We start from the raw sequence: 26776 nt of genomic DNA, 5'->3' as shown, positions 1-26776 counted from the left end.
AGCTGTCATTCTACACAACTGTCTGGCTTAATGCATCACACACAACTACAGTACAAATGGAACTGTTCCATTCTACTGAGATTGGCAAAGATACAAAGTTTCAAGATCGATTTAAATAGAGTATTTACTGAGAAATGCACAAAAGCATTTTTGATTTTTGGACAGAAATGGAGGATACTTTTTGAAATTAACATAACTGTGTTTAGAACATCTATACAGTGACAGAAAGGTATATTACCAACTGGTATTGCTGGAAAATAGGATTCTTACAAGTAATTCTGACAGTAAGATGCAAGGGAATAGAAAACTAGTCTTTCTATTTTGGCTCATAGAGGCTGAGAATTTCTGAGCAGGTACTACACACACCTTCTCATCTTAGATAGGTTTGTTATTGTATTTTAAAGCTAAAATATATTCTTACATATAAGCTCTCTCAACAAATGCATGAAACAACCTTACCTCTTAAAGAAATAGAAAAGACAGAATGGGCATCCTGCTGTAGGGAGCCTGCTTTGCAGGTTGGCTGGATTTGATGATCTCTGGAGCTCCCTTCCAACCCCTACAATTCCACGATTCTGTGATGTTAAGCAAAGTAACAAGGCCAATAATTCTACTACTGCCTTTGGTCAATAAAGGAATTACCTCTTCCACAGGTAACAGTGCAGGCTGTCCACTCTCCGTATTGCCAAAAATATTCTGGCTCTCCAACCTCATTCTCATTACTTTCTTCTTTACGAACCGTATATTCATACTTGATTCCAGGGTTAGTTTCTTGAAAAAGTAGCTGGAAAAACAGAAGAGCATTTAATCATTTATGATTACTATGATCATTTAATCATTTATGATTACTATGATCTTCTCATCCAAAGCTTTCAAGTATGACAGAAAAAAAATAAGAAAAAGAAAAAAAAACAACCCATTCTGGAGCCTACTACCAGTGCAAAAATACAGACTGGTAAACATTTCATTTGTTTGCTGACTGTTATGGTTTTATGGTTTTTGTTATATTATTGATATTCCACATCATAACGTCATGACATTGACAGTAGCAGAAACAATTATTTTTAAGACAGAGTTGTTTGTCATGCAGTTTTGAAAGCTCAGGTGTAAGTGAGTCAACATAATTAAGATTCTATTGACCAAGAGATAATGCAAAGTCCAGCCAAGGCTCTGGCAAATGTGGCACTGATAAAGAGCTATTTCCTACCATTATGATAAATAGTAATTACCCTACCCACATATAAAAACTGTTAAAAATATACAGTGGGTCAAAAAACAAGAGATTTTATTCAGATACTCCTTTATTGTTATTTTTCACTATTTCCAGATTAACAAGGAAAATTCCAGCTAAGTAGAACCACTCATGAATATCACTATTTGGCTGACAGGAGAGATATAAGAACATCTTCAAGGGATAAATTACTGAGGCGATGAACTTTTCCACTTCCTCTTAATGGTTTCATCCCCAACAGTGAGAACTGAATATCCACTACATGGACCTTCTCCCATGATAGGATAGGCATGGAAATCTGAACAAAGGTCTCACCAACAATTGTTAGTAGGATTCCTATCCTAGTGGCAGCACTGAATTATACTTGTTTCAAGTAATCAAACTACGACACGGGACATACATGTTTTCAGGTGGGATGAACTGCCTTCTCAGGCAACATATTTCTTTCCAAAATGCCTCAAATGATATTTGCAAGACAGTGTGCTAGTAGAACAGTTTATATCAAAATATTCATATTTTTCCAGCCTCAGTTTCAAACTCTTCATACATTCAGCTACTATCCAAACCCAAGAGGCCCTGCTAGAGATCTGCTACTTACCTGAATCCATATTGATTCATTGGTGGGTCCTGGAGCAGTCAGATTTTCTAGATCACCTGTTCTGTCATACTGAAATATTGTTCCTGCCACTTTGTATTCACCATTCCACTGGATGATAAAACCTCCATTCAGGTAATATTTTTCTGGATCTTTACTTCGCACAGCAAGGAAATTGCCTGCTTCTGCAATTTCTGTGACTCGGATACCCCTTGCACCTTTTGGAATTAACCCAATATCAACATACCCTATGAGATAAAATAAATAAATAAATAAATAAATGGAGGTAAACAACAAAAATGTTATTGCATTTTATTTAAAGTATTTTATAATATTAGATTTAAAAGTGCTGTCACAGAGCTTTTCATTTATATATTTATATATTTGTTTTATTTGAATTATTTGATTTTCTGATATCAGTTAGGGAATACGCACTATTTATAGGCAATTATAGTGGCATTTAGAAGGGATATGAATATGAATGCTTTTCTGAGCTGTGCCACATGTAACTTACTCCACAGTTTGGCATCAAGATCTCTACAACCATAGTTGTGAGCTCTGGCATACTGCAATTATGACTACCCTGGAAAAAGACTGGGGAGTCTCAGTTTATTAAGAGCCTGTTCTCGGAAACATGTTCTCCATGACTGTTTCCCTCAGACAAACTTGCTACATCAAAATGGAAGCCCTTCATGTACAAAATCATCGGTAAGAAGAGGTTATTGGTACGTGTGTAAATTAAGTCAGAACACTTGTTGGAGATTGTTGTTTTTGCACAGAGTTATGCTCAGTGATTCTCACCTTAGGGAGAACTACAATTGCTACTGAAAGAAAACCATAAAACAAGAAGTTCACGTACAAATTTGAACACAACTCAAATAGCTTTCCTGCTATTGCTTCTGGCTGGCTTTTAGAAACTGGAAGGATAACAAGCTCTGCAAGCGAGTACCGTAGAAGTGTAAGCTGCAGAAGTTTGTGTAGCTATGTAGTCCTTCAGTTCTCACCACACATAGCCAATAGCACAAATTAAATTCTGAGAATCACATCCCCGTCAGCTGCCTTGTGAAATAAGCTGATCACCTTTGATTACACAGCCATAAACCATACTGGCCATAAGTAAACTTCACAATTTACTTCAGTAAGTTGCAGCTTGTAGCTCTTTTTCAGGGTAACAAGCACTGGCTCTACTGATATATGTTGCCCATTGTGAAAAGAAACAAAATATGAAGTCACAAAAGCCACTAAAAAAAAAATTCAAATAAAATATTCACCCATCTGCGTCCCCTCATTTTTCCCTGCTCCGCCCCAAAACAACAACAACAACAAAAACAACTCACAACCATAAAAAAATAAAAAATAAAAAATAAATCCACAAACATACAAAAGGATCTGTCTACTCTGATCCCTTCCTAATTAAAAGCAATATATTTTTGAATAACATTAAACAGATAATGTTTTCTGGATGACATCTTTTGCTTGTTCCTGAGATTACCTATGGAAACTGAAATGTTACAGTCTTTCACAAGAGAAAGGTATAAAAAAATTTGGAAGATTACTAAGTAACTAGATTATTATGGGAAACCAGAACTTTTTAAGAAACAGAGGTCTAATGATTTTCCAAAATGTTCTATTCATTCACTGCAGCGGAGACAAGCTGCAAGCACTATGTGAACAGTATAACTGAAGACTTGATTAGAAGACATACTCAAAAGTGGGCCAAATTAAATTTTATGCATGCAAAATTTTTATTGTGCAATTTTCTGAGAGCTTGGCTTTGCAACTTTGGTGCCCTTTTTCCAGCAGATTTTTTTCCGGATGTAATTTGAATAACATTTGCTCAAAATACAAAATAAAAACAATTAAATGTAATTTTCTTTCTGTTGTTAACAGAAGTAGTCTGTATCCTGTCAAGTTTTTGCATTATGATTTCTGACTGAATCAATTACTGTTGTATATAAACCTTATTTTAAATTCATTTCAGCTGTCTGATGATAGGTGTTACAATTTGGTCAACGTATCATGCTCCTTCCCCTTGCCTCTCCCTAAAGTATGTCCTGGTTTCACAGAACATCAGTTTAATTCCCAACTAATGTTATCTGCTTTTGAAAGCAGTGCTAATCAGGAGCAAGCTTTTCACTTTATCAGGCAGCACAATATTTTTTTTTGTTTGTTTGTTTAAAAATGGTGTAGGTAGTGTTGATATAATTCTTCCTGGTTATATGGTTCCATCTGTTACAAGATTCAATAATAGTCAAAATGTCAGCTGGCTGTTCTGCATGCTGTGTTCATTAAACTCTGCAGCATCCAAGTTATAGGTGCTGTCGTATACCTGTGCAATGGCAACTCTCAGGTGCCATTAATCTTTAAATTTTTAACAAAAATTAAATCTTTATGCTCCTAATACTCAACAACAGTATATGAATAAATTCATACAACACTTGTAGGTAAATCCCTACTGGGGATGATGAGCTTGTTTCTCTTTTCCCATTGATGTAAGACAGAAGAAATTTCACCAAGGTACTTATCACGGTATTGTAGATCAGACTACAATCTCTCTATTGCTCCTTATCACACCAGCCCCCATTTTTAAGTAAAAAAAACTCTAGCTTATCATATATGTGAGTTTCTTACTTAAAAATGAAAGTTCCTGAAGCATGATTTTCTTTTAAGCCAGGCTCTAGGAACTATCACAAAAATATGTGTGAAACAGCACAGGCTTCCCATGGCAAATCAGGTTTGCAGAACAAAGTACAGTTGCATGCAGCCTTTCCATGGAATAGAAGGAGCACTGCAGTGTGAAACAGTAATGAGGAAAAAGAAACATAGCCTAGAGACAATCTCTGAAGTGAGGATGTAGGAGAACTTCCAATCTGCATCATGGCTGTGTCCAAAATTAATCTCAAGCATGTATCAGACCTCTGCATGCACATGGGCAGCAGGAGATTGTGGGATTTGTTGAATCAGTTCCAATCAGGTTGTTCACAAGGTGTCAGGACCAAGATAAACTTCTGGGTTAAAGCGAATGCAGTCATCTTTCCTCATTTGCTTTTGAGTTCATGAAAATTCAGCCCTTAATAGGGGTGACATGGGCCTGGCTCTGCCTTCTGCCTATCAGAATCAGACCTCTACCTGTTCCTGTTGCACAATCACTGATTTCTTGATTTTCAGAGTTATATGTTCCTAATCAAAATTCGAAAATTCATTTCCTCTACACACACTGAAGAGTGAAGGCAGGACAAATCCACCCTTCTAACTGTCACCCTGTTCCTAGCCACTAGTCTTCCCTTTCCCAAGCCAGATTCCTTTGTTTGATTTTCAAAACCTCATTCCTCCTTTACATTAATCTATTTACTCCTCATTCTACTTGCTACAGTCCTATACCCCTGTCACTTGCAACCTAGCCTTTCTTCTACACGAACTCTTTTCCCTATCAAGCAGCACCATTTATTCTTTCCATTGTCTGCATGCCTTGCTAATGTTCTGCTGTGCTCAGTAATATTCCTCTGCAGTCAATAAGTAACAACAGAGATTTACCTCCCTTTAAAATACCTATCATTAAAATAAAGCAGACATATTTTACCTCGATAACAGAAAAGCTTGTAGCTCTGCCCCAGCCTAGATTCTGCTTACACTTCAAGCTTTCTACCCTAAGAAATTAGCTGGGGCAACTAAACTGACTTGCTAGTGAATCTCCTGAAAATAGTGTGGACTGAATACTGGCTAGTATTAGTGTCAACTGCTGAGACTATTTGTGCAAACTCAGAGTTCTGATTTGTTTTGCATCATAGAACTCTAATGGAACCCATTATACTGATAAAAATGTCTCACCTGCAGCTGTTTTTGGAGGCCCCCCCATGCAGGTTTTCCCATTTTGCATTCAAAGGAAAGGAAAAGCATTTAAAAGAAACTCCTAAGTTTAATTTTATTCAATTTCATTTTACTTATTTATTTATTTTTGCTTTTCCTGAACATGAACTGGTAAGACTTCAGGCAAAAGCAATCACTCTGCCAAGTAGTGAAAGGCTGAATTATTAAACCTCTTTTTCAGTATGTCATTAGTCTAACCTGGCAGCCTAGCTGACTTGCATGTGCACTGTATACTGCTACAATACCAGAATCAAGAAATACCTAAATCTGAGGAAAGCTTTAGATTAGAATATTTAGCATTGCTTTATACTTCTCTGTGCCACTGAACTTTCAAAAAACCCCTCAAATGTACATATCCTGAGCTTTGGTCCGATTTCATTACCTATACTGAATTCATGACCCTAAAGTCATTGTATTTACATACACTGTTCAGTAGACACACATCCGTTAATCTTTCCTGTAAGACAGAACATCACAGTACTTGTAAATCAGAGTCAAAGATCAACCAGATGTTGTGAGCATACATGGACATACATGGAAATAAGCAACATACATGGACTTAAATGCTGAATAGCCTGTCAACCTCTGTCTTTCCTGACATGTTTTCTTGTTTTCTGCAATAGATTTGACTTCCCAGTAGAAGGTAAAGAATTGACAGAAGCAATCTTTTTTTATTTTTTATTTTTAACTTAATCTAAAACAATGAAATAATTACCTTAAGATTCAATACCCACACATACAACCTACACTGTTGCAGGCATCTTCACACTTTATCTCTAGGATACAGATTTGGAGGGGTGTGGGAAGAATATATCTGAGTACAGAGTGAGAAAAAAGCTGAAATATTGAAAGTGTTTTCCCACGCAAAGCAACTTAAGGTCTGCATGTCTCACTTGTATTGGTGAAGAAGTGCTGATTCAGACCTCTGTAACTCTGCAGGGACACACTTTTTCACCCTTCCAGCCCAGAGGCCTACCACAGAAACTTCTACAGCAAACAGATGTGCAAAATTCTGCACAGGGAAAAGGCTGTACATCGTCACTAAAGCCAATGCTGTCAAATTTAGGACACTTAGATACACTTGGTCCAGTGTTTTTCTGGGTGATTTCCTTTGTCTAGAGATTCAGTTCAGATTTTCCAAGCACATTACATATGTAAATAATTTGAAATGCACTTTCTATTTTGGGTTTTGTTAGTATCTGCATAAATTGCACAGGACCTGTTGGTCTCTGACATTTTTATTAGATGAAGAACTTAAAAAACAGTTCACCAATCTTTTCAGGCACGAGCAAGATGAATTGTGAAAGAACCTTTTGCTATTTCCTATACAGATTGATCATTCAGTTAACAGTGAAAAGCATTTCTTAAGCCTTTTTATGTGCATAAACACTTCATCAGTAGAAGAGTTTAAGTAAAAAACCCAATTTACCAAATCCTTCACTTTGATTAAATGTCATTTTCACAGTATGACAAGCAGAGCCATCTCCCAGGCAAACTCCACACTGGTCCTCAGTGGCATTGGAATTTATCTCATAATCACATCCAACAGCCTAGGAAAAAAAAAGCATGTGGTTTCAGAATAAATATAGTCTTCACAATGAAGCTTCAGCATATATATTACATATACATTAAAATACACATGTAGATATTTTACAACATAAAGACACTAATAGTAGGGATCATCTAAGTGAAACTCCTATGTATAAATACAAAGTAAAAAAAGAACAAAAAAAAATCACAAATACCACTAGGTCATGAAACATACAGTAGTGACTAGACACATTATCTGAGCTGGAAATGTCCCACTAAAATGATCTCAACTTTTTGGACTATCCAAAACATCTAGTATTTGTGTCTGCTCTCTTATGTCATAGACACAACCATGGACTCCCAGGAATAAAATGTAGTAACAGAAATGCAAGACAAGGATTCTCACCAGTGCCTCAGAGAAACCCCAGTATTTTACCCACAAATATTTCACATAGTTTCTTCAAGAGATGTAACATAAAAGCTATGCACAGGAACAGATGCTTTGAGTCTGCATTAATAATGGCACATGGCGCAAGGATTACTTGCTAAAGATTCACTTACTGAACATGCTGAACTTAGACAACTGTACCCAGCCAAAGCCACAAAGCAACTCAAGAAATGACAGACCATTTTCTGATCACTGTTGTCACATTTTGTAGCAGTCCTGGTGAAGAGCTACTATTGTAGACAAATCCCCTGACAAGTAAAACTCTTTGGTAGGTGTCAAGTTTTACAGCTTTTTCTTCTCTAGCTTGCCAACACAGTGCAATGTGTCAGACTGAAAGTTCTGACAAAGACTGATTTTCCATTCATTTTTGCTATGGGGAGAAAGTGAGAGAAAAATTTATTCAAGTTAGGAAAAACTTGTTCCTTGCCAAAACCAAAAGTTCTGTGTATTACTCCATTACCCTTGAGGAAAATCTTTTAGTTCTGGGTAAGTTTTTTACCTTACTTTAAGAACTAGGAAGATTTTTAAGTTAAACTGCTTTAATATAAAAAATGCAGTATTAAAATAATTTGGTTTTTTTTTAATTTTAGATCCATTTATCAGAATCAAGTTAGCATATGTCCTAAATGAGAAATCAGAGTGCATTATGGGTTACACTGAAGAGCTTGGCTCCTGCCCATATATAAAGCAGAAAAACTTTTCACCATCTGAATTAACCTGGAGGTAAATTTGATGGTTCAGAGTTTCTGAAGCTTCTTTTTCATATGAACAGAGCTCAGCTGTCAAAGGAAAATCAAGCTCTAAACTTTCTGGCAGGCTTTGTGCTAATACAATACTATACAAATACACCAGAAAAACAAACAAACAAAAACAAAAAATAAATTCATTTAGAATTATTTAAAGCAGTCAAGTGTGGAAACTTGAAGAAGTATACAGCACACAAAAAAAGACAGATTGTAAAGTACTGTTAAATTCTGCACTTTTTAGACTGCTGCTTTTCAGAAAAAGAGGTGTATGCACAATAGCACTATTCAGCTCCTTGATACCATAAATCTCTTTAAATGATATATGCATTTCTGCTACTTTTGTCAGAAATTAATGAATTCTGAAGTATATTAACAGTACTTTGTACAAGAGCCTATCATCATCACTGAGGAGCTGGTGTCAGCTCCCCCAACTAAATGAATCTCCAATTGCATTGTTCTATGATTGCTATTTGTATCAGTATGGATTCATCTGTAATGTGCAATCACGCAGGTAATGCATATTTAGCAGTGCTCTGCCTTCATCTATTTATCACCTGAGGAGGATGCTTGATCTGTTTCTCCCATCATACATAATAATTTGCTGAATTTTGCCATCATACATAATGAACACTATTTACTGATATATTTTTTGCTTGATTTGAAGAATACTTTTATAAATAATTTGTCAGCCTCCCTCCACCTTGAAAATTACATCTGGATAATCATTAAAAAATGAAAATAAAAAAACTTCTCTGAAAAATTCAGAGTAAATTTAAGGAAGGAAAGGAGTTGTTTTCAAAACCACACTGAAGTGCATCAACATCCATGTCACTTCCAGTCCTCTGCTTTCTTTTTTCCATATTCCAGCTTCAATTGGAAATTCCTTTAAAATTTTGACATGAATTAGTTTAAATCCCTTGGATGTTAAATTTCTTGATTTTTAAGCACATATTAAATAAATAAAATCCCATTTAGCTTAGAGAGAACAGAATCAATTCTGGTCAAATCTTGGGCACACTCCTACCCCAAAGGACACAACTGGTTGGCACTCTGGGGGAAGAGAACCACTTACCTGACAACTTTTCGCTTCTAACAATCTCTGGCTGGTGTATATGGATACTGCTACATGCACAAAAGATTGAGGTACCTCTTTTCTCTGGTGTGCAACAACCTCAGGCTATTTTCCATGTGGTATTCACACTTCACAGATTCAAAAACCATTCCTAGTAAGAGGGTTTTTTGTTTTGTTTTTTTTTGGCAGTTTTATCCTTTTTTTTAATCAGCGAAATTCCACAATGCTTTGTGATATCATGACAGCAAGTTAAACTTGCAGAACACAACCAGGGCCTGGCTGTGTCTAACACTTAGTGGTAGTCAACAGTATCTGAGACATCTGGAAGCCTCTAGTAGCAGACTGCCTATGATGTAGATGAACAATCATAACGCATATGGCAGTAGCTTTTCTCTGCTGATTTTTGTTGAAATAAACATTCAGGTGCAAACCTGACAACTTCTCTAATTTCCCCTTGATGTATGAAGATCTGGGTATTCCCTCTTTTGACTCAGATCCTCTTTTGCCTTCAGTACATCAGCTCTTGTAATCCTCCATAAGCTTTTGACAGGAAAGTCTATTACATTAATCTAAGTACAAAGCCTTCTCCATATTCTACTATTTTTTTCTGTCAAGTTCAGAGGAAGAAACACCTGAGCTTTTACTCTGTGCACCAGTGATTTAATGAGCAGCTACAGGAGCTGCATGGAAAGGCCTCAAGCTAATGATGCCACTTTATAAAATAATATTATCACTTCCATTTTTATAGAAGTTTCAGAAAACACTCATCTGTCACTGAATAACAGCACCTTTGATAATCTGCTATGGAAAACAGTGGCTGTGCCAAAATGTTCTCCCTCGATTCATTGAAGGCCACTTTCAAAAGAGGGGAAGTTTATTCTCTCTGTTATTGATGTGTCTTTCACAGATATATCTCAGCACCAAGGACCATATTTATGAGAAGTACAGAATGTTACAGAAGTAAACACAAGATTCATGATTCAGTTTTTTCCCTCCAAGCTTGTAGCTACTCAACCAAGCATGGATTAAGTCACAGAATGTAGTACTCAGATGAGGTACTCAAAGTACCAGACACCAGTGTAATAAGTGCAGAATGATTCCTCACCTCGCAAAGAGCTCAGATCTACACTTCTTAGCTAAGGATGCAGTACAATTTATATTTAGCACTCCTAAGAATGTAAAGAGATAGGTACATGGCTATCTTTCTTCACAAGATGCATTCTCCAGTGTATCTACTGTACTGACAGCACATTTGTTAACAGTCCATAAGAAGTTAGTTAAGTCCATGTTATCACGTTAATCATCAGACCAAAGCAGTAATTAGCCTCACTGGGGAGTCCTGCAAGTTGAAGTATTCTTTCTGTTCTGGGCACACATTTACTGTTAATCAGAAAGCAGGGGAGAAAATGTTTCAAGCAGACAAATTATATATATTTTTACTATGCAAATGAAAAATTCAGAAATAGAACCCTAAACACTACACATTTTGCTACTAGACAATACTAAGTGCTGTGGAGCTTCTCACTCAATCTTCTGGGAGGGAAAACAAAAAAGACATTTTCAAGTTTTAACATTTTTGTCAAACATTTATTGGTAGAAAATATGCATTCTTATAGTAACGTTTCTGTTCACCTTTATTTACTGTTCATGCTTGCTTGAGTAGTTACACCCAATGACAGTTCATCTAGTGCGAGCATTCAATCAGACATTCTGAAATCACTAAACATATTTCTTGTGAGTATTGTGATGTACCAAAGACTGAACAAATCAGTCCTGAACTACCGTACTGGCACTGGTGACTATGTCCAGTCCACAATATGGCACAATACAACAACTTTCCTGTCTTCAGGGTACCACTTAGTGTCTGCATGGGCTGCACTTCATGTCAGTTCAGATCTTTCACATATTGCTTTACATTTTCCTTAGCAACTCATCAACAGCATCAAATTATGACATGGTTGTGACATGAAGGGAACCCCTTTGTCCCTTCCAACTACAGCCAGAGGCTTCAATCTTAACTTTCCTCTGACACTTGAAACAGTCTATAGCAGACATCATCACACCATATAAACAAAGCAAGGGTGTGCTGCAGAGATCCCCAAGAATGAGGCATCTGGACAGCTGTGCCAGAGTAAATCAAGCTTTCATTTTACTCTCTAGCTATGAGAATGATGCTGATGGTGCAGTAATCCCCACATCTAGCAGAAGATCATCATCTCACAAGGCCGTTAATGACCTTCACAACATTTATATTTTCATGTGTCGGAGTAAACAGCTCCAGCAGCCTTTCATTAGAAATACATTTATGTGAACTTTAATTTCCAGGCTATGTTCTACCTTGTCACTCCAGCAAAAAATACATTATTTTTGTTATTCATTAGATTTATTTCTAGATGCTTCTTCCTCCCTCTTATTTGCTTTCCTGAATCTTCTATTCTAGATATGCAATAGCAATATTTTCTAAAAATGTTATAAATAACAAGCCTAAAATTTCTGCCAAATTGACTAGTAAAGTGGATCTGGAGACTACATGCAGGTTATTAGAAAAAGAAAAAATCCAGCAGCAATTAGGTTCTGAATCTGTTGCACACATATTCTTGTGCATGCTCTGCCAGTTGAACATGCTGTGCTAACAAGAAACCATTATGTTCCTCATGTGTGTTGCAAATCAGCATCATTTTCTGTGCAGTTTGTAATTGCCCTATTCACCAAGTGCTTTTATAATACATGTGAGACTTGCTTTATTACTGGTCCTTTCACACAATGTGGAGGCAGAAATAGTAACCTGAATTGCCTTGGCCACATTGCAGGAAGGAAAGGTAATTTATTTCCTGCTGCATGGTAAGTAAAAGGAAAACAGCCAGAGGTACTGCCCTTTCGCCATTTCCATAGGGAAAAATGGTTGTGTCAGACTGGCTGTGGGAGACAGATACAAGGAGTCCTTGCTGTCCCTGAAGGGTATGTGCTGGACCTATTGCCAGAATATCAAAGTAACATGAATGCTACATTATGCTTCTAAGTTCTTCCTTCTGCTTGTCTCCCACTCTGGTCTGCAAACTGATAAATTACAGTCTTGTCATGTTGGCCAAGACATTGGCTTAAATTGGGAGAGACGTGTCCTGATGCGCTATTTCACTTACAATTTGTCTAGACATGGCTGAATCAGTGTCCCATTGGGCTAGCAGTGGGAGCAAGAGATTGAACCATAATGAGTGGTAGCAGAAGTACTACAAGACAAAAAAAAAAAAAAAAAAAAAAGTAATCTGCTTTTTAACAAGAAAAAAAAAACAAACCAACAGCAACCAAAAAAACACCCAAACACTTTTCTCCCTATTACAATGCTGTGTACTTCTCCAGTACAACATTAATGTATGAACATAATAATTGTGCATTACTACAGAGAACAGCTCAAGGATTTGCATGACTGAAGGTCATTTATGCCTATTAAAATTGTGTTCAGCAGATGAATGCCTGTTACCAACAGCAGAGTTGCCAAGTCGTTCACTGTCAGTGTCTGCACTTTCTCAGTGCATATACCATGTAAGCTTCCACTTCTAGATAATGCCATGGAATATTTAACGAAAATCCTCAGTATGGAAACCTTATGTGTGCATCACTGTTCAACAGATATACCACGGTGGCAGTATCTTTTCTTATTTACCCTATGGGAGCAATGAAATGTTCTAATAAGAATTAGAGACAGCGTATGATAAATAATTTAAAGCATAGGGAGATATATGTTCTTCAAATGTCTTATAAATAAAGGAAAAAAGAAATGGTACCCAAAGGATGAGGGCAGAGAAATATGGTTAAGTAACAGACTAGGCATTATATATCTTGATGATGTTAAGTAACATTTCTGACCAATCTTGCTGACTAATTCAAAACCATAACTTTGGCATCAAACTGGAGATAGTCCAAGAAGAAAAGCAAAGGAAGATGCAAACAAAGTAAAATGGTCAAGAGGATGGCATCTCTCTTCCTCTTACTAGCACCACCTGGAAACAAAACTTGGTGGGAACCTCAGGCATGTAACTTTGAGATTCCCCTTTGCTGTCACTGCTTCCAGTGCTGATTTAACAGCTTTACATATTTAAGGAGTTCTTCTTCCGTATAATTGTCAGAGTCCCACTATCTTATTTGCCAGGTGCTCCACCGAGGTATCAATTCCAGTTTGTCCTTGAATCAACAAGGCAAGTTCTAAAGAGATACTATACGAACATCTAGCAGGTAAGGCTTCCTTGCACACTGAGGCACAGGCAGTGCTACTGAAAAATTAGGCTCCGTATATTGGACAGACTGCAAAGACCAAGAGAAACAGCACTGGTTTCTGTACACACTTTCCACTTGAAGATGAAAATCATGGAAATTGCCAAAGTGAGTAGGCAAGCTTTCATTAAACTTTGGGTAGTTAAAATGAGACACCCGAATCTACATTTAGTCATCTAGATAAGAGTAATTTATCTATCCCTTCTGACCAATACCATGACTATCTGTGAAATCAGATTATAATCAGCTGAATTTAAGAGACTTAAGTTCTAGGTTGAATGTGAGTCTACCTATCTTTTGTTTTTACATAGCCATTATGAAAAGTCTGAGCTTCCTTCTTAAACAGCTGCTTTCCAAACCAAACATGAGAAACATAGATAAGCAGTTCTAACATACAACATATTTCCATTTTAATTTTTTACTAAATTTAAGGATTAATTGAGCCATTACTTTAGTAGGAAAAGAAAAGTAACGTTTTGGTGAGGTGTTGACTTGAAAACATCATGACACACTGTTGTTAACGTTTCTTAATATTTCACACTACTGTAAACATGTTGCTATTGGAGTACAAGAATTATATACAAGACTAATACTCTTAAACACATTTCTAGATTTACTCATCATGATCTATAATGTAGGAATTGTGTTTAACTAGCAGGATTAAAATGTCAGTGAATTTTATTGAGAGGTACTTGAAAATGCTTCACCTTAAGTGTTATGCTGGGCTTCTATTTCAGATAAAAGCACACTGTCTTTCAGAAATATGGCTATTTGGGTAACCTACTAATCACTGGCTATCATTTGTGGCAGCTGCATGATTACACTGTTCATTCCACGATTCCAACTCCAATTAAATCTGATACAGTAGTCGACATGTAAAAGGCAGACAAAACCGTATTTGTGGTAGAGACTGTGCTTTGGTGGAAATTTTTTAGAGAGACCCTGAGCCCTACAAACTAGTATATTTGTTATGTAGAAACTGCAATTAAAATAACTTTTCCTTTCAACTCTGATCTACCATTCTGTTATTTCTGATATGAGGATAAATTTGAATTGTCACAAGCAAGGTTCAATACAGAAAATATATGGAAGGTGTAACTAGCCATAGTGACCCCAATCTATTTGGTCTGGGAGTCAGAAAATTAAAACACAACTACACAAAGACAGCCTCCTTAATTCATTCACTCTTCTTAGCAAGGTTCAGAAGCACCAAAACAGTGTGCAATATTTACATATTTCAATATGCTAATCTTTGTTTCCAGCTGGCTTGAGCTGCTCAATGCCAGTCAACTCTTTCAACATCACAGTTAAAAGAGCTATTCTGGCTCTTAGAAAAGCCAAATGGAATCTCTTCACCGTGAATTTGAACAGAATCTCAATAATTCACTCTCACAAGAGAGTCCTGCAAGAACAACTTAGAACAAATTTTCTGTTGCTATTCTCTGAAGCATAGTAACTACCAACATGCAGAAAATGCAGAGAACCTAATATTTATTCTTCAACAGACAGAATGTCACTGAAACACATACTGTATGTTTGCCAGTTAACTCACTGTACCACATTATTCAATTTACTGTTGTAAAGAGAAATTATTTTTGTTGTCTTCAAGAGGAAGTGTCTGGTCCTATCACAAGTCAGCTCACAACTGTTATTTAGTGTGAAATACTGAACTGAAATTTCAAAATAAAACCATGTGGCAGAGATATCAGTAGCAGCTTTAAACTTGTAGTACATGAAAATCACCAGAAAAAAACAGGCTTTCTTCAAGTGAGGTTTTAAAATAGAAGAAAAGATGAGTTTGAAGGTAACAGAAGAAATCAGGCTAATGGACTTACTAAAAATGGCAGAAACAACTCTAACGTCTACTTAGGAAAGCTATTTGTATGGATTTATTTCCATGAGCATTAACAATGCAGTCAAGTGAAGTGTCTTGCATGGATCTCCCAACAAAACAAAACCTCAAGAATTATTTTTTTCCCTTCACTATATTAAAAAATGTAGAGAAAGAAACATGCAAACATACCCAATACCTTACACATGCCATTAATACAGATATCTCGGCTGTGCCTTCCTTCAAAGCAGGGAGTACCATCAGTGACTGCATCCAACATCTTCTCTGAAAAATGGCGATCTATTGGGCGACAGTGGAGCTCACAGGGGTTAGCTGAAGGAAAACAAAATAATTACTCAGAAAATATTTTGGCAGGACATTGAAAATTAAGGTACAGGGAATAACACTGTATGTTCACTCTACCATCCACCCACTTTATCTGGCATTTATCAATAACTAATGGCATAATTAGAAGCAATTAACAAAGCCACAATACTAATGCTAACAGAGTGTGAGAGGCATGATGGCTGCAACTATTGCAGGAAACAGCTGGAGCCCAACGTTCTCACACCTCCACACATTCCCTCACTGATATATTAACAGCCAAATGAGTCAGGCAACAATGAGGTCTTCAGTTGCAAAGGAGTAAGGGACAGGAAACCAGCAAAACAAGCCGTCATCAGTAAGGGGAAAGGAGAAACCAGGGAGTAAGACTGCTAGAGATTAACAACTGTTTTTCATCAGCTGATGACAGTGATTTCAGAGACATTTTACAACTTCTGATCAATGTTGCCAACATCTTTCAGGGGAACAATGAAAGGACTGCTTCTCATCTTCAGCACGTCAGTCAAGGGTCATATCACTGCTTATTTTCAGATATTTGCTAGCAGTAAATAAATTATTTCAACCACTCCACATTTTTTTCTGCTTGGGAATTTATGAAATAGAGATAATACTGGTGGGTCTGACAGATCCAGGATGTTCTTGCATAGATGTGTAACAGGGAAGAGAAAAATCACAGCAAAAGCAATTGGTGGGTTTCTAAAACAAGATTCTTCACAACAGTCTAGCTTAATTCTAGTCTATGCACAGATTTAGAAGAGCTAAAGAAAAACACTGGAGAACAACAAGAGTCCAAAGAAAGACAATGAAGTTGTGAAGAATCATTAGTACAAGTCTTATGGGGAGCAGCTAAGGGAACTGGGACTCTTCAGCAGAGGCTCAGAGGAGACCCTATCCTACAAATGCTGTAAAGGAGATTGTGGTGAGGTGAGGGTTGGCTTCTTCTCCCAGGTGTGACTGGATGAGAAGTAATGGCCTTACGTTGAGCCAGAGGAGTTCAATTTCGATATTTGGAAGAATTTCTTCTCAGAGAGAGTAGTAATGCATTGGCATGGACTGCCCAGGGAGGTGATGAAGTCACTGTCCCTGAAGGCACTCAAGAAACATGGAGATGTGGCTCTGAGGGACATGGTTACTGGGCATGGTGGGGGTGGGTTGATAGTTGGACTAGATGATGGAGGTCTTCCCGATCTTAATGACTGTATGACATGTGCACCTGCATTGCTTTACATATGCTACTCCTTGGGAACTGGAAATTCTTGAAGTCAGGCTTAGGAGAGTTCAAGGACACAACTTTGGTAAATAAGTTATATAAACAGAAGATGAGTTAGAACTGAAATCAGGGTCAAAGCCAAGAAGGGCAATCTCTGCCCTCATATTAATCTCTTAGAAAGCCTCCACCACTTCCATAGATATCTGACTGAAAGAAAAGCTCTCCATGGTCACGCCCATGAAGGATAGCAGCTGGGGAACTGTCCTGAGCTCCTGTCCTTTTTCAAGACTCTGGTCAAGCCAAGTGCCCCAGCAGTTTGTTCATGCTCAGCAAAATGAAATCCTTTGCACAGCAGAGCATAAGGTGTTAAAAATATCAGCTTTGGGAACTTTATGGGAACAATACTGAGCCTTTTTAATAAAATTTCTCTGGGTGCTACAGAGGGACCTCTACAGAATCACTGCTTCATCCTGATTGATAACAAAAGCTGCTTGCTTCCTTGCTCTGAAAGTGACATAGGATAACTATAAATTGATACCCTGGCTGATGAATTTCTGTTTCCCTTTCCTCGTTTGTTGACCTTGCTTTTGTCATATAAAGAACTGCATTCAAAATTGGAGGAGTTTCTAGTAATGAGAAAAATTCAATTTTTTGCTAATGCAAAGAAACCAAATCATTTCCTTTGAAAGGATTTATGCTTTTGAAAAGGGAAATTCACTTTTATTGCTCTGGTTTGTACAGAACCAATATACACACAGAACCATGCTGTGCACAAAACTGGGAGCAGCTCCTGGCCCCAGGGTGCTTGCAGTGCCAGCACTGACTCCTGCAAGGGTTAGTTCAAATTATTAATCTCTTTCATCTAAAAACAGTTTCGACCCAAAAACTGAAAAAGAGGATGCAACAGGAAATTCAAAGCCTTAATGAGGTGTTCTGTGTTCTTCCTCTTATCAGGAGAGAGAAAATGGTGCTTTAAACCTGACAAGAATGACATATTTGTGTTTTCTGAAATTAAGATGCCTTTGTAATGAATGGCAAGAGTGGCAGAGGAATCACATGGACTAAGGTTATGAAAATAGGGGAAATCAAGCTGGTAACAGGTCATGTTCAAGAATATCAGCAGAGATGGAGCTATGAATCTTAGGAAAGAACACAAAGTTTGTAAACCTTATCAATCCTCAGCCCCTCTGTGAAACCTGTTAGCCTTAACATCTGTAAAATTCATTTTACTTTTATCTAGAGCAGTCTTTTTTCTTTATAATTTGATTTCTTTCATGCCTTTTAGTTTGCTTCTCCTCGTTTACCTGCTCACTGTATCGTTTTGTAAACACAAAGCACAGTAGTCAATATTGCAGAATATTTTCAGCTAGCCCATAACCTGCTCAAAATTCATCCTGACACAGACTTTACATAAAGCCATTTCAGTTTTCCACTGTTCAGAATAAATGTGAAGTAATAGTCTGATATCTGTATCTTGTCCCTAGATGTACGTTGACACAACAAGCAGAATGATATCCAATTCCATTTTAGAAATAAATCAGCAAGAAAAAGTGAGTGCTGACATATTCTGGTCACAATGATGGTCTAAGAATACAGCTCAGAAAGAGTTTGAAGGGAAAGACAGTCTTCCTTGACAAGCCAAATGTAAAAGTAAAATAAATAATATGCAAACTTCCAGAATTGCAAAGCCTCATGATTCAAAGAAAGGCATTCTTGGCCTAAAATTTCCTGTTTTCCATAACTGTAGTAACTGGTCTAAAAATAGATCCTACCTGTACCACAGACTCTGTGTTGCTTCTCCTCAGCTTTCTTCTAAGACCTGCTGGAAATTAGAAGATATAGATCCCTTCACACAGTCCCACCCTTATTCAGTATTTTATAACCCTGTTCTCATTCTTAAAGCTATTACCTTATTTCATCTGCGTAGAAGGCTGGTTAGGGCATCACTGAAGAAATTATCCAACTGTTGTATTAGCCTTTCATTTTCTGAAATTATTTACTTATCTATCATTATTATTTTTTACAACTGAGCCCAGTAGCCTAATGAAGTATCAGGACTCCATTATTCTAGGATTGTAAATAAGCCAGTCTAGAATCAGTCACAGTCCTCCAAAAATTTAATATTTTAAACAAGAGAAAATTACAAGTGTAGAAATGTGTTTCACCTTCTATTTGCAGTTAGGAGTGACACTAGGAAAATGCATTACCTGTCATGACTCAAATGCAAACACTGGCACTGAATTAACATCTTTTACATCCTATATTAGTTCTCAGGAAAAAAAAAAAAGAATAAAGACTGAAATCAGTGCAAGCATCTGGGTGGCTCAGACGGAACTCTTCAAAGCAGCTGGTTTAGTTTCTATTACTTCAGCAAGTTTGATTAACTCATGATGAGACTTTAATAAGGCTGTCATCTTTGGAATTTTTTAAGAAAAAAATACATGTAAATTCTTATAATTGAGCATACACATGAAATACTAGATCTAATGAACACCTGGGTAACATCACATGGGTTTCATCCAGGTTTACCCATTTCTCCACACTAGTGTAGGATCAAAGCCTCTTTGCCTGTTCCATACTATACTGTATTCAAAGTGCATTAATTATAATATTAATTCCCCAAGCTCACTAAGTAACCAGAAATAAAGAATTCAGTGTGTAACCTGAAGTGCTTTTTTATTATCCAGGTTGGTACTGCTTGTTCTGCCTTACACAGACATGAAGAACTGCTGGAGTCTGTACTCTCTGGTTCTCTTCATGCTACTTGAGTTGAGGGTGTCAGAAGCTACATTATGAAGTACAGTGACATGAAACCTGATGTCAGATTCAAGTGTGAAAGCAGAAGAGTTACATTCACACTGAAATAACAGGACCATAGGCTCTTACTTTTCAAACTCAGTTAACATGGGGCTTTACAGCTTCTGACCCCAGGCAATACACCTTTTAAAACTCTTCTCAAATAGCTTACATTTCATTCAGTCTCTTTTCTAGAGCACCACTCGATTTTTTGAAAAACGTTTCATTTAAACTGTATTTTTGGAATTGTTTGTCTTTCTCACTATTCTTCTGTGAACCTCTTCCAGATTGTCTGTTTTTCTGGCAGTGCATTGGCTCTAGATGGACATAACATGTTAGCTGAGGTGCTTTCAATGCTCAGCAGACCAGAAAAATTGCATCTTCTGTTTTATGCACATTGCACACATCCTGCACCAAGAATATCATGTTGTTTTGAACTGCAGCAGGATCAGACATTTATATAGAAGAATATATGATGTTAATGGAATCCCAAGCCTAGGAGCTCTCCTTAGTAGCCACTGACTTACAATCAAAATAGGGCTAAGGAAGCAAGACATCAAAGCTGATTAAAAATCTAAAATTCAGGGATATGAATTTTTCCCTGTGTATATCAGAGTAGAACTCATATTCACAAAGTTTAAACAGAAGATAACCAGAAAACAGCATACTCCCCGCTCAGAGTAGAAATACAGAATGTGAATGTTTCTCTTATAGCTGAATCATGTAAGTATGAATGCAGGATCACTTTAAATTGTCAGAGAAGGATGTGAATAATGTGACTGCCAGGCAATAAGTCCTCAATATTTTTTTTTCTCTGTCTCACATGGAATAAAAGAAGTGGGCCTCCAGTTCTTAAACCCCATCAATCTGAGTCTGTGGGAAGTCAGAATCCCATGAGAAACTCAAAACAAAAAAATTAGGAAAGACAATCATCAAACAGACAAAACATGTAAAAAGAAAACTAACTTGGTGTTCCAAGAGAAAGTTTAATTCCAAATCAATGGCAGCAGAAATAATAACTTGCACTGTTAGCTGAGACCTTGTGACTATCAGCACAGATCTTATTTGACACACAGCCATGTTATGGAAGAAATATGAAATTTCCAATACTTCAGCTACATAACTCCTATTACCAGTACATAAGATGATCCTGGCACTGAATTAGGAAAGTTGTTTACATGATTACTTTTATCACTTCTATGTAAGACTCACACTGACTACATGGACTTTATATCCTGGGTAGTTATCAGGTTCAGATAAATGTAAACTGTGAAAAGTTATGAAATAAATTGATGTGGGCTCAGCATGATGGCCAGTGAAGTTGTTCAGTGCCAAATTCTGCAGAAAGTATCAGTGCAGGGACCTGAATAGAGCAATTTGGAAAATACCTGACCAGAGCCACTGTATGCTTTAGCTACTTTTGAATCTTAAAGTCCTCTTCTTCTTTTTCATTTCATTTTTTGCTCAGAGACATGATTTAGTGGAGGGTTGTAAGAGTTAGAGCAGTATGGCTAGGTTGTGGCTGGACTCTATGATCTTTAAGGTCATTTCCAATCTAAGTGATTTTATAATTCTATGATTCATACTGAGACTCTCAAGGGTACTCATGTGCTCTAGCATGAGTAGAAAGGTTACTGTGCTCCAAAGTAAATCTACAGTAAATCTGTATAAGCCCCCAGGAGGCTACAACTCATTTAAAACAGAAGGAAAAATATTCAAGTATTTATAACCTTGAACATAATTAGTCTAGGTAACAGCAAAGTATCGCTCACTCCTTTCCTTTCTGTTTGCTTGTTAAAGCTACATGTTGCATATTGAGCTATTCATAAGAAAATATCTGTTCTTTTATGAGGGTACAATTCACACAATGTAAAAGGACATTAAAGCAGTGTTTAATTAAGTGACAATGACTAGAACTGGCTTATTGAAACTACGAAATAAAAGACACGAGGTTTCTTTCACCATTTACCCTTTTTCTAGAAGGATGAGGAAACACAGAAATTACCAGCATCTAAAAAATTTCTAGCTCAGGTTTTTGATTCAACTAAATGTTTTCAAACAACAACAACAAAAAATTTCATATCACTCAGGGTTTGGGAAATGTTCAAAATATTTTCTTTTATTCTTATATCACATAAACAAGGTGAGAGAACTGAAGATGATTAATAGTAAAATACAAGCCAAAGTCTTCTTGGGAGCTCACTCAATGTAGGAACAGAATGCTCTGAAAATCCTTTAGAATTGGATGACATTAGTTTAAAGGCAATCAAAAAAACTTGAAAATTCAGAAGAAACTGCCCACTCTTGAGCAACTCCAGGACCAATAACAAGTAGACTTTTATGCCAGTTCCAAACTCAGGACAAGGACCATTAAAATCCACAAAACAGAAGGATCAGGACAGGACAGGACAGGACAGGATAGGATAATACAGTTGGATGGTACTTAAAAAGATCAAGTCCCACTGTCTGACCACTTCAAAATTACAAGCTGAATTTTGAGCTTCACTTTAACAGAATTACACTGTTATCTTCTCCCACTTAACCTACTCCTTAAATTTCTGCACAAACCAGATTCAGGCTTCATGGTATTAACTATTACCCCTATACTTAGTAACTAGATATTACAAAGCAAGTGATAAGGTAGATGTATCCATCTTGTCTCTAAAATACAGAATACTTCATTAAAAAACCTCTTGAGGAATTATCTCCTTCATGCAGTGCTGTTACTGCACAAATGCAAGTTCGGAAATATTAAAAACTATTAGGTTCTGCAACTCTTGCAGGCCTAAACATGCAGCTCTACCCATGCTACTGTACTTACATTTCTAGAGTTGACACAGAAAGACAGTTCAAGTCTACTGCAACCAGTTAGTATAGATATGACTTCAACAGCTGTCATGAATGTCACATCTTTTCAGGAACTGGTCTGTTTATGCTCACAGTCAGCACTGCTAGAGCTTTGCAACAATATGTGTAAACTTTTGCATATACACAAGAGGCATACATGTTAGTGGAGGCACATAATATTTTTCTAAGTACTTAGAAGACTTCTAGTTCAGGAACATCTGAGCCTAAATAGAGGCTTCTCATGCATCTGCAAAATTACACAAGGAATTTAAAAATTCACAGCTTTGTACCTGTGTTATAAACCGGCACCCAGTGGTAAAATTCATTTTGGTAGGGAACTGTGTCAAACTCAGTGCACTGCATCTGACGAAAAGTTGGCAAGCCTTTCTGACAGGGACTAATGTTACAGATGCGATAACGTTTCCTTTCTCCAGTGCAGTAGTCTCCTCCAAACTGTGGTCTACAAAAACAACATTGAGAATGGGATGTTAGAAAAGTAGTTTCAAACAAGCAATAATTTTCAGGTTCCAGTGAGATAACAAAGTGAATCAGAAACCTTTACAGGGTAAACATACTGTTCACATGTTCAAATACTTGAATACATCAGTATGAAGTATAAGGATGTAGAGACACCCTGTATCTTGGTACAAGCAGGAAGAAGTGCTTGGTACACTGCCCAGCTAAGCTTATGACAAAATTGCCTTCTCAAACAAACTTCTCTAAAACACTGTTTTTTTCAGAATGTTTGACAGTTCTTCCTGAAAAATCAGGTGATTTTTCAAAATTAGATCTAGGGTCCTCATGAACTCAAGTGTGTATTATAAAAATCTGTCCATCACGTTCTGTACCTATTGGTTCATGTATATAAAGCTGAAAACAAATCTGACGATGAACACAAAACATGAAAGGCAAGTCCTTGATTCCCCTCAGGCACACAATGCTACCTATTGTTCCCACCCTTTGTATGAATACATTTATTTATTCATTAAATCAACATTTACAGCATTTATGCAAAGCTCACATGCAAAATAACAGGATTTTTTTTTCAATTTTCTGTAGAAATAAGTTTCATGGAAGGTAAGAATTAAAGAATGATATAATGATTGTATAAGGTGAACCAAGTGATTTTCACACAAATAAGTTTAACTGGGGAGTTGAGGTTCAGTCTGTCTTGCTGCTGAACACAATGGTAAAACAGCATTACAGGGAAATGTCTCCAACACTGTAAGTACCTCAAAGATCTTGAATAAAAGGCGTGAAAAGATTGTGTACTCAGCTTACTCTGGGTTATTGCATGGTCTCTCTGCATTCTGAACTCCTGCCCCACATGTCCTCGTGCAATGGGACCAGGATGACCAAACACCCCATCCACCATGGACTGCTTCTGGAGTTTTGCCTACGGTAATGCACTCACCAGAGAAGCACCACTGAAGAGAGAAGAAATGACAAACAAGATTATTACAACACAGAAAAATGTTATATTAATTGTTTGCTATTTTAGTCATCAAAGATTGACAGCTTTGGTGGAAACTGAAAAGCACGTATCAAAGGGCGTCTCTCTTTTACAGTTAAACTTAACAGCCGAGCTTCTCATGGTTATTCTGCTAACATTTGCAGACTCAGAACCTCACAGTCACCTTGTTTTCTCCACACTGAGTTCCATCCGCAGCAGCATCCAGCTTAGAGCGGCAGGAGCCTTTCACTGAGCACCAGAGTGTTTGGCAAAGGTTCTGGAAAAGAAAGAAAACTGCTGCAATACGAAGCAGAGCTTAAGAATCCCTCTGGCTAAGAGCTTCAAAACATTTCCTACTGTTTTTTACATCAATTTACAAAACCTTGTAAGGGCTGTATTTCCAGAGACATGTTCAGAGTTTTCCACAGGTTAGGACACAGCGAGAGCAAATTAACTGAACTATGCTTCTGAGTTTAAATATTCTCCTCATCGGCTGCTCAACTTCCAGCTATATACAGGAGAATACTGCAGTGTTTTGGAACTACTGTTTATGGTGAAGGTGAACAGAGTATATTATTTTCACACTGAAAGTACAGTGCAGTATTCAAATTCTGCTTGCTTGTAAACAGTGAAATCAAAGAAAGTTACTTAAGCCTGTCTGGTAAGTGAAACCAACGTCACATCTACAACTGTTAATAGCCAAGTCAACATTCATGAGCTCCCAAAATTTGAGGAAGAAGTCTCTTAAACATCAGCCAAAAAGACAGTGAGGTGGTACTTTAGAAAGCAGTCCAGGGTAGCTGGCTGTAAAGAAAGATTATTAGTCTGGGTAAATTATCGGCTCTAATTGGTGAACACTGGCATATTTACAAGGTCAGAAGTTGGTGCTGTACAATTCCCCATTGGGAAAGCACAAACTTAAGCTGCTGTTCCACATGAAGTGGTCAGCTCTCTACAGAAGGGACAGAAATCCCCAGAGTCAAAGATAGCAGGTAAAAAATAATTGCAGCAACATTATAACAAATCCTTTTCAAATAAAAGGAACTGTTCTCTGAAGAAAGACATGAGGCCAATTCTTCCTTGACAGAGGTGGTTAATACATCTCTGGTAGACTTTCCTCAGTTCACATGCACACAAGCTTGTTTTTGACTTGACACTCAGGAGTCCCATGTGCTTAGGACATCCTTAGTGAGCAGGGTTTTGAGTAAAAGCTGGAGAAACCAGAGGTGTAAAAGAAACCGTGCAGTCCCATCTGGAACAGAAGTAAAAGCCCAGGAACTCTGTGGTAGGATTTGACTGAGGGTGTTAAACTGCAGATTTCAGTACAGGGATCAGAGTTCAGCTGCCAATGGGATCCTCAAAGTAAAAAACATCCTGGGCTTGAGAGCTAGGACAGAAATTGGATACTTGGGAAAATTCAGCTCAGCATTTGGCTAAGATTTAAATCAAAATGTGGCTGCTGATTTCTGGCCTGCTCCTATTTGAAACAGCAAAGCTTAGGGGGAGTCTGTTTTGAGAGAAACACCTCTTATTTACCTTCAGCACTGTGTAAGTACTTCACTTACCCATTTGGAAATACTTATTGTCTGGGGTATTTCATCTCTGCTCATTTAGACATTTCTGGTGATATTTACAAGTCAGATTTTGTTCTGTAGTTCTTACTTATAGTTCAAGAGTATTATTTGCAACTCTTTGTGAAACCATCACTGGAATGGAAAGCATACACTGTCATGGTGTAAAGGCAGAGCTACCTGAATGTTCCAGCAGGTTAATATTTTTTCATTATAAAATTCATCCTTCATTTTTAGCTGGTAAATATAGAATGCATTTCATGATTTTTAATGCATAAAGCAAACTTCTGCACTGTGCTTCAAATACCAGAGTAAGAGTAACAGAAACACAGAATATCCCGAGTTGGAAGTAACCTCCAGTGATCACTGAGACTACCCCCTGGCTCCACATAACACCACCCAAGCCCGAGCCCAAACCCTATGTCTGAAAGCATTGTCCAAATGCCCTCTGAGCTCCATCAGCTCAGGGCTGTGCCCACTGCCCTGGGCAGACTGTTTCATGCCCACCACCATCAATGCAGAGCCTTTCTCTATCCGCCCAGCCCTCCCCAGGCACAGCTTCATGCCATTCTCTTGGGCCTTGAGGCTGTCACAGAGAGCAGAGCTCAGCACTGTGAGGAGCTGCAGCCACCATTAGGCCTCCCCTCAGCTCTACTCCATGCCCAGCACACCTATGTCCCCCAGCCACACCTCACACACCTTGCCCTCCAGAGTCTCACCACCTTTGCAGCCCTTCTTTGAACACTCTCTGATAGTTTTATGTCCTTCTTATATGATGGTACCCAGAAATGAAGAAAATGAGAACAGCTTTCTACTGGCAGTTACTATTTTTATGAAGTGCAAATACTCATAGATTCCAAAGTGTTTGTGGAGGAAATTCTTTGGCTTTAAAACAAGTTCCCATATTGATCACCGTACACCAGAGCTTTTCTTCATCTTTAAGAATAACTGAAACAACAGTATAA

The 26776-nt window shown here is 37.5% G+C and overlaps 2 protein-coding genes across 2 annotated transcripts in view; both read right to left on the bottom strand.

Annotated features, from left to right (window-relative positions):
- The window catches only part of NPR3 (natriuretic peptide receptor 3), a 466739-nt gene that overhangs the window by 125367 nt on the left and 314596 nt on the right, over nt 1-26776 (bottom strand). The window lies entirely within an intron of this gene.
- ADAMTS12 (ADAM metallopeptidase with thrombospondin type 1 motif 12) overlaps nt 1-26776 on the bottom strand; it is a 166011-nt gene that overhangs the window by 34531 nt on the left and 104704 nt on the right. Inside the window, exons 9-16 of the mRNA XM_065740124.1 lie at nt 26229-26397; nt 24425-24517; nt 24069-24214; nt 23078-23247; nt 15789-15922; nt 7123-7243; nt 1830-2074; nt 643-784 (exon numbers count right to left, since the gene is read on the bottom strand). Of these exons, the coding sequence (XP_065596196.1) occupies nt 643-784; nt 1830-2074; nt 7123-7243; nt 15789-15922; nt 23078-23247; nt 24069-24214; nt 24425-24517; nt 26229-26397 (1220 nt within the window). The remainder of the gene's footprint in view (nt 1-642; nt 785-1829; nt 2075-7122; nt 7244-15788; nt 15923-23077; nt 23248-24068; nt 24215-24424; nt 24518-26228; nt 26398-26776) is intronic.

Source organism: Cyrtonyx montezumae, unplaced genomic scaffold (genome assembly GCF_038088225.1).
Source record: "Cyrtonyx montezumae isolate F1298 unplaced genomic scaffold, pur_monq_1.0 scaffold_25, whole genome shotgun sequence".
In the NCBI taxonomy this organism is placed as follows: Eukaryota; Metazoa; Chordata; class Aves; order Galliformes; family Odontophoridae; genus Cyrtonyx; species Cyrtonyx montezumae.
Note: the sequence above shows the minus strand (reverse complement) of the source record. Positions and strands in the feature narration are given on the sequence as shown.